At 35.9% G+C, this 12,992-nt stretch overlaps 1 protein-coding gene across 2 annotated transcripts in view; it reads right to left on the bottom strand.

The window, feature by feature from the left end:
- The window catches only part of DLGAP1 (DLG associated protein 1), a 369,407-nt gene that overhangs the window by 116,647 nt on the left and 239,768 nt on the right, over positions 1-12,992 (bottom strand). Inside the window, exon 1 of one of the 2 annotated variants that reach the window (XM_026035401.1) lies at positions 12,128-12,148. The exons of the other annotated variant lie outside the window; for it this stretch is intronic. Within the exon in view, the coding sequence (XP_025891186.1) occupies positions 12,128-12,142 (15 nt within the window). The 5' untranslated portion in view covers positions 12,143-12,148. Of the gene's footprint in view, positions 1-12,127; positions 12,149-12,992 lie in introns of those variants that run through there. 2 annotated transcript variants of the gene reach the window in all.

Raw genomic sequence — 12,992 nt, 5'->3', positions numbered from 1 at the left:
CTGTGGAAGCAGGGAACACAGCCTAGGTTTCCTTGCAAGATTTTGGGACACAGCAGAGAGGGTCCTCTTGCCCACCCACTCCCTGCCTTACTCCGCTCTTGAGGCTTCTGATCATCTTTTTTTTACCCATTGTAAAAAAACCACCTGTCCCTGAAGTAACAAAAAGAATTGGAGCAGAAGTGGGTTCCTGAAAGAGTTATTTTGCAGAACCCCCTTTTTTATAGTAAAGGTGAAACTACAAAAGCATTTTTAGCTAAAAATATTGTATGCAAGTTTTTATATGAGTAGTTGCCAGTTTTCTCTTTGACTGCCTATTTTTCTGATCATCCTTCCTGCATCAATTATATAAGGCAAGCTATAACTGCAATACCCCAAAAGCACTACAAGCTGTATTAAACATACAATATCAAAGTTAGGATGCTAAAATTTGTCCTGCAACTTATGAATACCAGCATTTGCCAGGAAAATGACTGTTTCTTTTCTATGAAGAGTTTTTTTCTCTTGCAATATTTAACTTGTGATATATATTATTTGTATTTATTGCTTTTAAACTTCAAGCACAAGCGCCTACATGCCAGTGTGTTTAGACAATCAAAACTGAAATACTGGACTGTTTGCTAACAGCCTAGCTTTTGACTCCCCCTACAACCATAAGCCTCAGTCCACAGATGTTACTGTCAATTTAGGTCAAATTCTATGGCATAAAAATCAGGTTATGTTGCTGTAAACTGTAATCCACAAACACTGTGTTAAACAAAGGAACAAATGCACTGAATGGTCCGAAGCATTCATGGAATTATTGCTGGTTATAATCAATTAATCTAAGTATTCACAAGCCAAGCCATTGCTTTCTTTCATTCCGATTCAAGCCCCAAACATCACCAGCTTTCTTCCTCACTTATTTTTTTCTTCCTGCTGCTGACATTATGATCTATGGTCGCCTTTGAACTTCCAGGCTGAAAAAAAATCACTTGTTTTCTCCTGTGCTAAATCTGAGCTCTCTTTCTTCCTCCAGACCTCTCTTGGTTGAGACAGGCTCTGATAAACTCACTGGGAGTGCTGGCATTTTCCTCTGTGAGCTCAAGATTTAATCCTAGAAGTGTAGTTGCAACTCAGAGCTGTATCAACATTTCTTTTTATTACCCAATTTTCCTTCTTAGTGCTTCCTTCCTGGATGCTCCTTGTTTTCTTTAACCAATTCCCTCCTGTTGCCTCTTTTAATCATCAATCTGTGTTCCTTTAAATAACTTTTGGTCATCCTGGTTAATAATTCTGACTCCACTTCAGTGTGTAAAGTTTGTCTCCTTCCTTCCTTCCTTCCTTCCTTCCTTCCTTCCTTCCTTCCTTCCTTCCTTCCTTCCTTCCTTCCTTCCTTCCTTCCTTCCTTCCTTCTTTCTCTCTCTCTCTCTCTCTCTCTTTCTCTCCATCTTTCTCTCTTTCTTTCTCTTTCTCTTTCATTTCCCTAGGGTTCAAGCATGCATATTTCCTCACACAGGGAAATATTTCTATGTCTGAACAATGGCATACAGAATTGCTTATCTATAGGAAGTAATGAAATCAATATCCTTACATACAGTCTACCTTTCTTTTAATAAAGATGAAAGATCTAATTAAGTGCTAGAGTAGCACAGACAGAGAGTACTAAATATTAAGAAAAACTGGAAGAACAGAGTTGAACATAAGGCCCTGAGAAGTTTCCATTTCAAATGGAATAAAAAAAAAAGGAAACGGTCATAGGCAATGTTTCAATTCTTTTAGATTTATGCTGAGACTCCAAACATGGGAAGTTGTTGAGGCTCATTCCTAGTGTGTATGTATGTAACATGCAGATGAATGTAGCACTTAGATGTGGCTTTGATTCTTCATTTGTGACATAACAGGAATATGGATCATTTTAAACTCCTCCTCCAGCACACTTAGAAAAAAGTCTCCTTCTCTTTTTTTTTTTTTTTTTTTGGCCTGGGACTACAGGATCAGAAAAAATTGCAGTCTCTTTTCAATAGCCCTCAAATTCTGACAGCTTCTGCTTGTCTGGAATAATGGAAAAACTTGATTTTCCAAATTACTCATGTTCAAGAAGGAAGTTAACACAGGATTAGTGAAATCAAACTTAATGAAATACTGGAAATTCATTCAGAACTTTAAAGGCTTTCAAAGTATATTTCTAGTCACTTTTAAGACAGATATTAAATATCTAAGTAAGAGCATGTAAAGCTTCTGTGAAATCACAGACATCATGCTCTTCTATCTGTTTAATATTTTACTTACCATACTTTAGTTAAGGTTCTGTGTTTTTCCTTATTAAAATAAAAAGAGGAATGAATCCATTAATACACTAAATAAAATATGGTAATATAACATTCAGGTTGCTTTAAGTAAAAGTCAAAGGATTAAAAGTTATAATGCTCACACAGCACTTCAGGCAAGCTGAACACTTGTAGTTTATTAAATAACAGACATACTGTTAAATTTAAAGCTCTAGTCCATAGCTGCAGTATAGATGAGATACAGCTGCCGTGGGCATCATAAATCTGAAATTCTCAAGTTGTGTTGTCAATAGTAGCATATGTAAGTCCAATACCTGTCATCTGATGACGAATGATTTAAATACAATAGGCCCAGTTTTAAAAGGTGGTTGCAGTGAAAGTGCCACAAAACTTGCTATTTACAGATGTGAATACTGCAGATGGCAACATATCCTGGAGAGACTGAAAGCCCTGCTCTGACTGCACAGTTTGCACGAGGTGATTGCAAGGAAGCTCCTGCTTGAGATCGGCTCGCTCAGTGAGGCAGAGCAATTTATCACAACACCACACTCTTATTATTAACGCCCCTTCTGCCTTTCAGCACTCTATAGTTGCGGAAAAAACGCTGAGTTGCTCACACAGACACCAGGAACAAGGCGGATTTAGGGAGCATATTCTTATTTTGGATATTTTGGGGTACTGGAACTTGTTTTGGGTGCTGGAACTTGCAGGAGAAAAATGATGAAAATTATATGAGTGCAACCCAAGTTCCATTACCACGTTACGGTTTTAAGGGTAAATCCTCTATTTGCCAAAGTGAAAAAGACAGCGGTGGTTAGGCAAATACCTATTGTTGGAGAGTAGCCTAAATATCAACCCAGATATACTTCTGATTTCACTTTAGGCACTGAGGATGTCTAAGGGTTGAAGAAACTGTCCTGTTTGCATAGACAAGCTGCAGTAAGGAAGTATTTTGGATATTTTATTCAAAAATGGTAGGAACAGCTATTGCATTTTGTTAAATAGTTTACTTAGTTTTCTTTCAGATATTTGAATGGTTTTTTTTGTCAGAAAGCTTTCAATAAGGATAGTTTCAATTAGGATAGGAAATTTGGGTCCAACACCCCTCTATGTTCTTGCACTTTCACTAAAGTTGGAAATTTTGGAATACAGAGCAGAACAAAATAGTATGATGCTGATAGAAAGCACTTGGAAGATAAAGACACTCTTTAGAAGTATTAGATGTTTCTTTTCTCTATTAAGAGTTACTATACTTCTTATGAAAGGATCTCAATGTTGTCTCTGTATTACTTGAGAAGGACACACAACATTTTAAACTCAGCATTTCTATGTTACTGCTGAGAGAACAGAGGCAGATAACATCAACATTTTAATGCTCTGTGCCTATAGGTAAATGCCTAAAGCAATACAAACTAAAACAAGTGACCTGATTTTCAGAGCTTCTTTGTTCAATGCCTAATAGGAACAGCTGTAGCAGCACATAACAGACTATGCAATTTACTGTCACAGTGAAGTGTTTCATATTATGGAAAAGAAATCACACACTGAGCTCTCTCAAAATTGCAGTTTAGGAAAATAAAATTGATCACAGCCTCCTGCATTCTGTTTCTACATATAAGGTACTAAACACACTCTAATGCCTTGCTTTCTGTGGGTCTGGAAAATGCTGGGAAAAGTGCCTGTGTTAACCTTCAGCGCTTCTTACATTTTTTGAAGTCAGGAGGTCTGCACAGATTTTCCCCCAGGCTTTTGCTGTGTTTGAATGGCCAATACTATACCTTACAAGGTCACCTACTATGCTGTATGCAAGTGCATATGCACAGGAACTGCTGCCTTGGAGGATTAATGGCATTAAGATTGACATACTTGGGATAAAGCAGTTTAATGTTTTCAAGAAAATCGTATTATCCAATTACTTGGCAATATCATTTTTCAGTACCAGACTATCAAGCAGAAACATCACTTGCATAATTATCTTTACTCTCATGAAGAAGAAGAGAGAACTCGGTAGTTAAAAAGAAAACTCAGCTCTAACAATGAACATCATTGTTTTCACTAAAATAGAGCTATTATTATTCACAGTATTGAAGTAATGGAGAGCCTGGAGACATTTCGTTTTGCAGATGATCTTTAACATCATGTACATTTCTTTCTCTACAAGTCTAAAAAATCAAGAGTGTACTTTTAATTATACAAAAAGCCTAGTGAAGCAAGAAACCATCATTACTGCAGAAAAAAAAACACTTAAAATACATAGCAAAGGCCTCATAACTGGGCAAGTTATTTAAATCATCTACTTAAAATCTTCAACATACAGCAAAAAAGAATGATTTTTACAATTATGAAAGCTTACATTGACTGTGCTTTCTTTCTTCTAATTGAATGAGAGATACAACATTTACCATAAACAGAACAGATCATGTACATAACACACTGCCACTAGTCAGCCTCATACCTGGTTTCAGCTTCATTTACTGAAAGAGTTCTCTGCCCTGATAATTATCTGAATTTAAGTTGCTCTGCAAGTGTTCACACTTCCTTATCAGCCAGCCTGAACCACCTGGTCAGTTCCTTTCAGCATTCCTTTAAAATAAAGGAATTGGATTTTTCTAATAGACAGCCTAGGTCCACCCCCAACCTGGCCCCCAATGTTCAGCCACTCATTTCAAAAACTCACGCAAAGTGAGTATATTATTTCACATACCAATGTGAAAAAAACCCCAGCATATAAAGACAGAAGCACAAAAGCCGATTTTTATTCAGGCTTTAAGTAAAAAAAAAAATAGAATATCATATTTCCTCTCGCTTAGATTGTTATTAACTTACCTGATTGGAAGAAATACCAAACAGACTGTCTCTATAGCAAATTAAGTTCATGACTGATCTCTAGTTTGATTTGGTTTATTTCAGCCGAGAGCATCAAGGCTTCTCCCTGCGCTTCGCCAAAGCCGTGTGGATGACTACAGAAGTAAACACAAGGACTGGAAGGGAGTGGCTAGCCATCGCTCACAGCAGTAGACTTGTAACTTTAGCTCCCTATTAGTATGCAAATACTTAATGAAATGAAGTCACGCAACTGAAGAACAATGCTTAATGACTGCTCAGTGCAGATTTTCAAACCCATGCAATTTGGTTTTCTTAGCAGTTATTATGCTTCCTTTACATGTTGTTAAGGAAGTTTCAATTGCCATCTTCCACTTGCTAAGCCTATTCCTGGCACTCGTAAATTTTGAATTAATCAGACCAATAAAGATGAGCAGCATTCCATTCTTTCAATGTGCATGTGTGAAGAATAATTGAATTGCAAAAAATAAAGAAAGCCTTAAGCTTTGAAGAACATGTATATGCTTAGTAGTCCTAAAAAATTTTCATAAAGGAGTTGCTCCCATTTAGTACAGACTTTATATTTTCAAGATCTGCAGCAACACATGCTTTAGCTTGTACAATTTTTGCAGTCAGGTACTATTTTAAACTCATTTCATTTGGATGACTTCTCTCCATATATTTTTTACATGAAGAGTACTTACAGCCAAGAAAAAGGACTTGTCCAAGATAGCAAACTGCTTCCTGAATCCTACGTGCCCACAACTTGTATCAAACCTAAACAAGCCCTGTGAAGGATTATCAAAGTACTTTAGAAAATCTTCTAAAGGAGTATCAGAGTGCAAGTCAATAGACAAAATTCCTTGAGCATTGTTGCAGCTTAGCATTTTCATTCATATTAAAATTCCTTATCTCTGACTTGTAACTCTGATTGACATCCTTTCTGATGAAGAATAATAATAGTGTGTCTCATACACAAAACAGTCTCAACTTGGTTCAAAATGAATTTTCTCCTGCTGATTTATGCATAAAAATCCAACCACAAGTGAAGAGGGCCACATGTTCTCCAGAAAAGAAACCAAACAGCAATGACCCTCTCAACTAACTGAAAGCAAATAACTAAAGGTCACATGATGTGACTTTTGTCAGGACCTCAAATTAAAACAACTTTGGATGATATTCTCTCAGTGGTAGGAGGTAGACATTATTTTTCATCTTTCTCAATGCGTTTAAAGATTTCTGGCTCAGGAAGCATGACAAGGACCTACAGTCTGACTCTAACACGAAGACCAATCCTTGAAAGGACACTTTTGGTGAACAGTAGTGGAGGAATGGCCTTTCGCTACCAGATACCTTCTTTGAGGTGAATCAGCTGTGTCCTTAATCACTTCAACACCTGCACACAAGTGACTAGTTGGACTCAAGCACTAACACTGTTACATGAAGTGTCATTTTACCTTTCTTTCACCGTATACGCCCCCAAGACAACCACTATGCTAGCAGGAAACTGGCTTATGGATGATGGACATGTAGCTAATCTAAATTGTTGGAAGAGAAAGAGATGTGAGGGGAGCAATAAGAGAAACAACCCTGACGCCCTTTCCGTTGGCTGACTGTAGCAGGAGTGGATAATCTCTGATGCTTTGCTCATGCTGCAGTCTCACAAACAACAACTGAAGGTATTGCAGTTACCTACCAACTCTAACTGCTTATTAGCCTCTCATCTTCTGCCATAGAGTGTCCAGACTTCAGTGACATGATGCTTTATTTGGATTACAGAAATGACATATACCTGTCTAAGAAGCCTTCATCCAGCTCTATGGAAACTTTCCACAGTTGGTGTGTTTTCGTGAGCATTGTGGTATGTTTTCCTGGGCAGCTCAAGTTGTCACTTGTGCTCTGTACTACTGCCTCGCTGGAAACTAAATCAAGACTAAGGTAAGTTCTGGGAACACAATGTCTGGCGACCAGGAAATCTAGAAGATGTCCTAACAAACTGTTATGTCAAGAAAACGAAATTAGAAAGTTATTTGCATAAAAGACACTTTCTTAGAGACAATTCCAGTATCAACTCTGGAAGTCCTGGCTCTCCAGAACTGCTATTACGCCTTAACCAACAGGACAGTACATTTCTTAACCTTGGGTAAGAGAAATGCGTAGTGGCGTATCTATCAAAAGTCCTGTAATCCTCTTAGCCTCTGCTCAAGACAGTTACTTAATGTTATATCACTACTGAGAGAATCTTATCATTGTAACATGCACAACATAAAAGCATATGTAGGACAGAACAGAAAATGTGGCCAGCTGCACCCAGATCAGATTATTTTTCTGGCACTATAGAATTCCCTGTACAAATTTTACTTCTGAAACAAAACAAACAAACAAACAAACAATAACAACAACAACAAAAAAAAAAAAAAACAGAAAGAAGGAAAAAGTATACCTGAAAGTAGGGGAAATATTCCGTATTATTTTCCTCTAAATAGGGACAATGCATCACCACTCAGTTTTTATTTCCCAACTTCTGTGCATGTTTCAACAAGAAATATGAGAGATTTCAAACTCAGGTTCAGCCTGAAATGATCCTTTTTGCTGGACTGGATTTATCTTCAAGATTTAAGTTTGGTTTCTTACAGTGGAATTATTGAAAATGATCAGATTAGAGCATGCCAGATACTTAAAGATACAGAAAGGAGTCAGACTCAGGACCATAAACCAGGATCTAATCTTAACCATGTTTTTATCAACAGGAATTGGAATGTATATCAAATATTAGCTTTTATATGCTGCCCTAATTTGCATATATATCTCCAACTCAAAGTAAAACTTAGAGTCACACGATTATGTTGCTAGATCCTATATTCCATATGCTAGCAACACACAATAGGGACGCAGTTAACAGAACCATGTTCATTAATGGATGAGCTATTAGAATACAGGGATGCTAACAAGATGAGACAGAAGTAATTCTTCATGTTAATACATTGTTACATTAGTGTTGCAGCATTCCATATTAGAAAATTACAGAATGCTGGTAAAACCAAAGGATAGAAAATGACAAGCTAAGGTACAAGGGCAGATAAAATATTTGAATATTTGAAGTAGTGTCATTGTGATACAGCAGCATTAAGGTGGTCTCCATTACTGTATTACTCAGACAGCAAAAGTTGGTCCAGGCTTTGATCAAACGAATGAGAACACAGCAGTTGTTAAAGTAAGAGAGTTAGCAAGACAATGCTCACCAACAATAATAATTCTAATAACAAAATATTTTTAGGCAAATTAAAGGATTCCAAGGGTCAAAGGGAGAGCTATACTAATATGTTCTACTTTTTCTCCTAATACAGTAAAGGCATCTTGAATAAGTTGGCAGGTAGGTTAAGTAATCAAGATGTAGGCTCAGTAAAATTGTTATGAATATATATATATTTATAAATAAACTATTTTTGCTTTACTTATAATTCCAATACATCCCAAATCACATGTCTTTACTAATTCTTCATGTTCCTCATCCCACCACAATTTTAACAACTGAAAATAGCTCAATATTAGTGACTATTAAAACACAGCTCCCACATATATATATAAGGACATACTGAAAGATTAATTTGAATATGATAATTGTGACAGAAATGTAAATAATATCGATGAGGAAAAGAAAGAAAAAGAAAGAAAGAAAGAAAGAAAGAAAGAAAGAAAGAAAGAAAGAAAGAAAGAAAGAAAGAAAGAAAGAAAGAAAGAAAGAAAGAAAGAAAGAAANGAAAGAAAGAAAGAAAGAAAGAAAGAAAGAAAGAAAGAAAGAAAGAAAGAAAGAAAGAAAGAAAGAAAGAAAGAAAGAAAGAAAGAAAGAAAGAAGGAAAGAAAGAAAGAAAGAAGGAAAGAAAGAAAGAAAGAAAGAAAGAAAGAAAGAAAGAAAGAAGGAAAGAAAGAAAGAAAATGAAGATAGACATGCACACATATATCCAGTACAAGAGACCTAGGATATACTACTGTGTTATAAGGATAATCATTTTACCTGTTTTGCAGTATACTGGGAAGCAAGTTATTTTATATGAGTTTCTTAACACTAAAAGACTTACTGCATACCACAGACAACCTTCACATAGGACATGGAGCAAAACCAGAGCCCTCCACTAGCTGATCCAGGCTGTGCTAAAGGATCCAAGAAAAGTTTATCACATGCAGGGAATTTGCTCACAGTTTTCATAGTGTATCCCCCGATCTCCCACGAAAGGAATATTGACTCCAGCACAGGCTTCCTTACCTACAGCACTTCACTTTCCTTCCTTAGCCACACATATCCAATACAACTGATATCAGCCTCATCTGACTGACTCACATTGAAAGAAAAGAGGAATAATAGGAAGAATATCATCTTTGTATTTTTCTCTCTTTCTTAAAAAATAGTCCAAGGCCTATGGGAATTATAGGGAATATTGAATGCTAAACCTTAATTAGAGACAAAATGTGGTAGGTATCAGATATTCTATTAGCTTCCACACTCAGACAAAAATTCATAGAAAACAAGAATGTATTTAGACCCTATTGTTCTCAGAAAAAAATACTGTTGCTTACATTTCATCTTTGATAGTTTTGCTTAATTTTAAATATTCTGAAGAAGCAGCTGACAGAGAAGAGGAGGTTGTTCACTGGTTTATAGATTATTCTCTCTAGGAATAGAAAGTTATTTTTAAATCAAAACTTAGAGAAAATAGGAACAAAGTAAACTTTGATCAAATGAAAATATTTTCATGAAGCAAGAAGTAATTCAAAGAAGCACCTTACCTTACTTCTTAACAACAAAGCTTCCTTACCTGCTTTATCAAATATATAAAATAATATGAAGCTTTGTTGGTGAACACTATCCAGACCCTTGTTCTTGATGGAAGAAACAGAAGAGAGCAGAAGAATTCCGTTCCAGAAATGCAAATGATAGGAAAGGCTTTATTTGACAATCTTTTATTTTTTCCAGAAGTTTTTATCTACTTCAAAAGACATGAACTTGAGTAAAATACTTCCAGTTACTCCTTCTCTTGAAACTCCACCGATGCAGTTAAGTACATAGGATGAAAATAGAGTCCACTGGGGGTAAGGAAAAATTGCACAGTGCATGAGGACTCTGCACATGATCCAAACTCCTAATTATGAGAAATTAGCCCATCTGTAACATGAACTATTGCCAATTCCTTCCACAGAATGAGTATGTGGAAAATATCACACCAAGTGAGATAATTGTTTGTTATTTCCATGTCTTTACACTGAAAATTAAACCAGATACTTGTGTGGTAAAAGCCACTAGAAGCAAATATGAATTGAATTTAATCTCTGGTCTCTGATATAATCAGAGCTATAGAATAACAAAAATTTTCTTAAATACTGAGTTGAAAAAAAAGTCACTCATTAATTGTATTCAGATATTATCACTAGAATGGTTTGCATGAACCAAATAGTTCATTTTTGCAAGGACCACAGAGTTTATCTTCTGGGCCATAACAACAGGTTATAGTGCAAGTGAGTTGATGAGAACACCTATGCCACTTTTAATGAAATAAGTGAAGTAAAGAAGAAACATCATACTAAATAAAGTCATTATTAAAGTCATCCAGTACTGTCATAAATTTGTGATCAAGTAGCTTTTGTTTGATTCAGCACATTTCTAATTGTCTGAAGAATCCAGGAGAGCAGCCTTTTGGCACAACCATCAAAAGGTCACCATAAAAATATCAGATATTTGGCATACCTCTACAGCCCACTACTAGAGTGATACTCTGCAGTTGTTAATATATATTTATACTGCGGGGTAGCCAAAAGACCTCAGTGAAATCTGGACCCTATTGTGCTGGGCACTGTAGAAACACAAAAGGAAACAAAGCCCATGCCCCAGAGGGCTTGTAGTGTAAAAGGGAGAGAGGTACAGTGCAGGGGAAGGCAGGAGCATGCACTAAAAATAAAGAGTGACTTTTTAATATCTGCATCTGTTTGTTATCTTTTTAAACTGCCAAGGGAGAAGAATAATCCCAATCTGCTCCCTTAAATCTGCCTGGTCTATTTAGCTGTCTGAATATTCTTTGCAGTGATAATCAAAGCCTGATTTTCTTTTTTTCTCAAATTTTCAATGATTTTCTTCTGTATTTTAATGATTTCAATCCAAAAGTTGTATTTCCCTGATTTTTACAAATAGATATAAAACTAGGAAAAAAATGGAAATAAATGGAAAATGAACTAAAATGACCATCGAGGACACAAACAGGATGGGAAATGCAGTCTGAATTTAGTTAGTCTAATTCCTGCCCTTGACAATTGCTGGACATACTTTCATAAAGACATAGATAATGTCCTCTAATTCCACTTCACGAGTCTATTCCTGTCAGTTAAACATTACCTAAAAGTCCCCATGGAGGTATCCGTTTAAAGCAGTACTGAACAGTTTTTCACTCTTTTCTAGCCATCTGGCTGCATACTGAATTATTAGCTATTTTACTGAAACCTGAGTGGAAAACTGAAGGAGCAAACAAAAACACAAACAAAGGAAACGTACAAAGTAAGTATGACAACCTAGTCCAAAATTACAATTTCTTCTGAATCACTAAATTCAGATCAAGGCAACGTAATAGAAGCAATCTCAAAAGAGTTGTAACCTTCTGCTGTTTTGAAGTCTCTATCCCTCCCCTGTCCATATGCACAGCTGTAAACACATACTGTCTTCTTCCCCCTACTATCTCATTCTCCTTACAATCACTAGAAAATACACACATCCATTTTTTACAATTAAAACTTAGAATGCCAGAGGCTAGCATTCAAAATTATTTTGCTTACCATTCCATAATTCTTCTTAGGATCAAATTTTAAACGTAGATACCTCAGTCCTACTCTTTTCCTAAGTACTGACTTAAACAACAGAATGTGGAAGCTAAATGTTTCATTAAAGAACTCCTATGAGAAAAGCTCATTACAATTTCTATATGAATAGACAAGAGTCCCTATATTAAAATGAAGTCCCCAATATATTAAAATAAAACAAAATTGTCTTAGCAAACCTCTTTTTTCCTCATGGTCTTCTCTCTTCTCTGTGCAACGTTGTTCCATCTTACACATACACTTAGATGTGCCATAACAGCGTTGTTTAAAGTGCATAAAAGCTATCCACAGCTCTCCTAAGAATGGAACTGTTTTAATATTTTCTGATCCATGTTCCTGCCACAAACATTCACCGGCAGTATGATAGCTCCAAGAGCAGACATCTGATTCTTGACATTTAAAGATACAATACTGGTGAAAAATAGTGACGCTGTATTAACTGCAAACAGCTTGTGAGGGAGTAGGTGATGTACTCCTAAAATGTATAATCAGAACAAGCAATAATTTCAACCTTTTGATTTTACACTTTTGAATCAAAGCCATGAGAAAAAGAAATAGCCAGATAAACAAATCTGGACACTTTACAATAACTATTTTACCAGATTTTATATTAAAAGGCAAAAAGAAAAGCAGATTGCTTTTCTGCTGCAGGGAGTACTACGGTACCTCTAAGTTTCTCAAAAGGGTCTCAAAGGCTTTCATAATAAAATAGGCAATAAATGAAGGCAAATCCTAAAATTACAGAAATCAAAGATTTTGTATCCTGGTAACGTCCTGTTAATTGACATTGCAATGCTAACTACAAGCCCTGCAACATCAAATTCTCTATACCCCTACTGTGAATGCCTTCTAAATTCAAAAAGGACATAGAAAGGTCTTATTTTTTTCCACATGAAAAAGTTAAGCCTGTTCCAATAAAACCTGCTTCTGTGAAATACTGAATGCTGGCGAAAGAAAGAAAGAAAGAAAGAAAGAAAGAAAGAAAGAAAGAAAGAAAGAAAGAAAGAAAGAAAGAAAGAAAGAAAGAAAGAAAGAAAGAAAGAA

This window comes from Nothoprocta perdicaria, unplaced genomic scaffold (genome assembly GCF_003342845.1).
Source record: "Nothoprocta perdicaria isolate Ctin4 unplaced genomic scaffold, notPer1 scaffold_16, whole genome shotgun sequence".
Classification (NCBI taxonomy): Eukaryota; Metazoa; Chordata; class Aves; order Tinamiformes; family Tinamidae; genus Nothoprocta; species Nothoprocta perdicaria.
The sequence above is the reverse complement of the archived record's forward strand: the minus strand, read 5'-3'. Positions and strand labels throughout refer to the sequence as shown.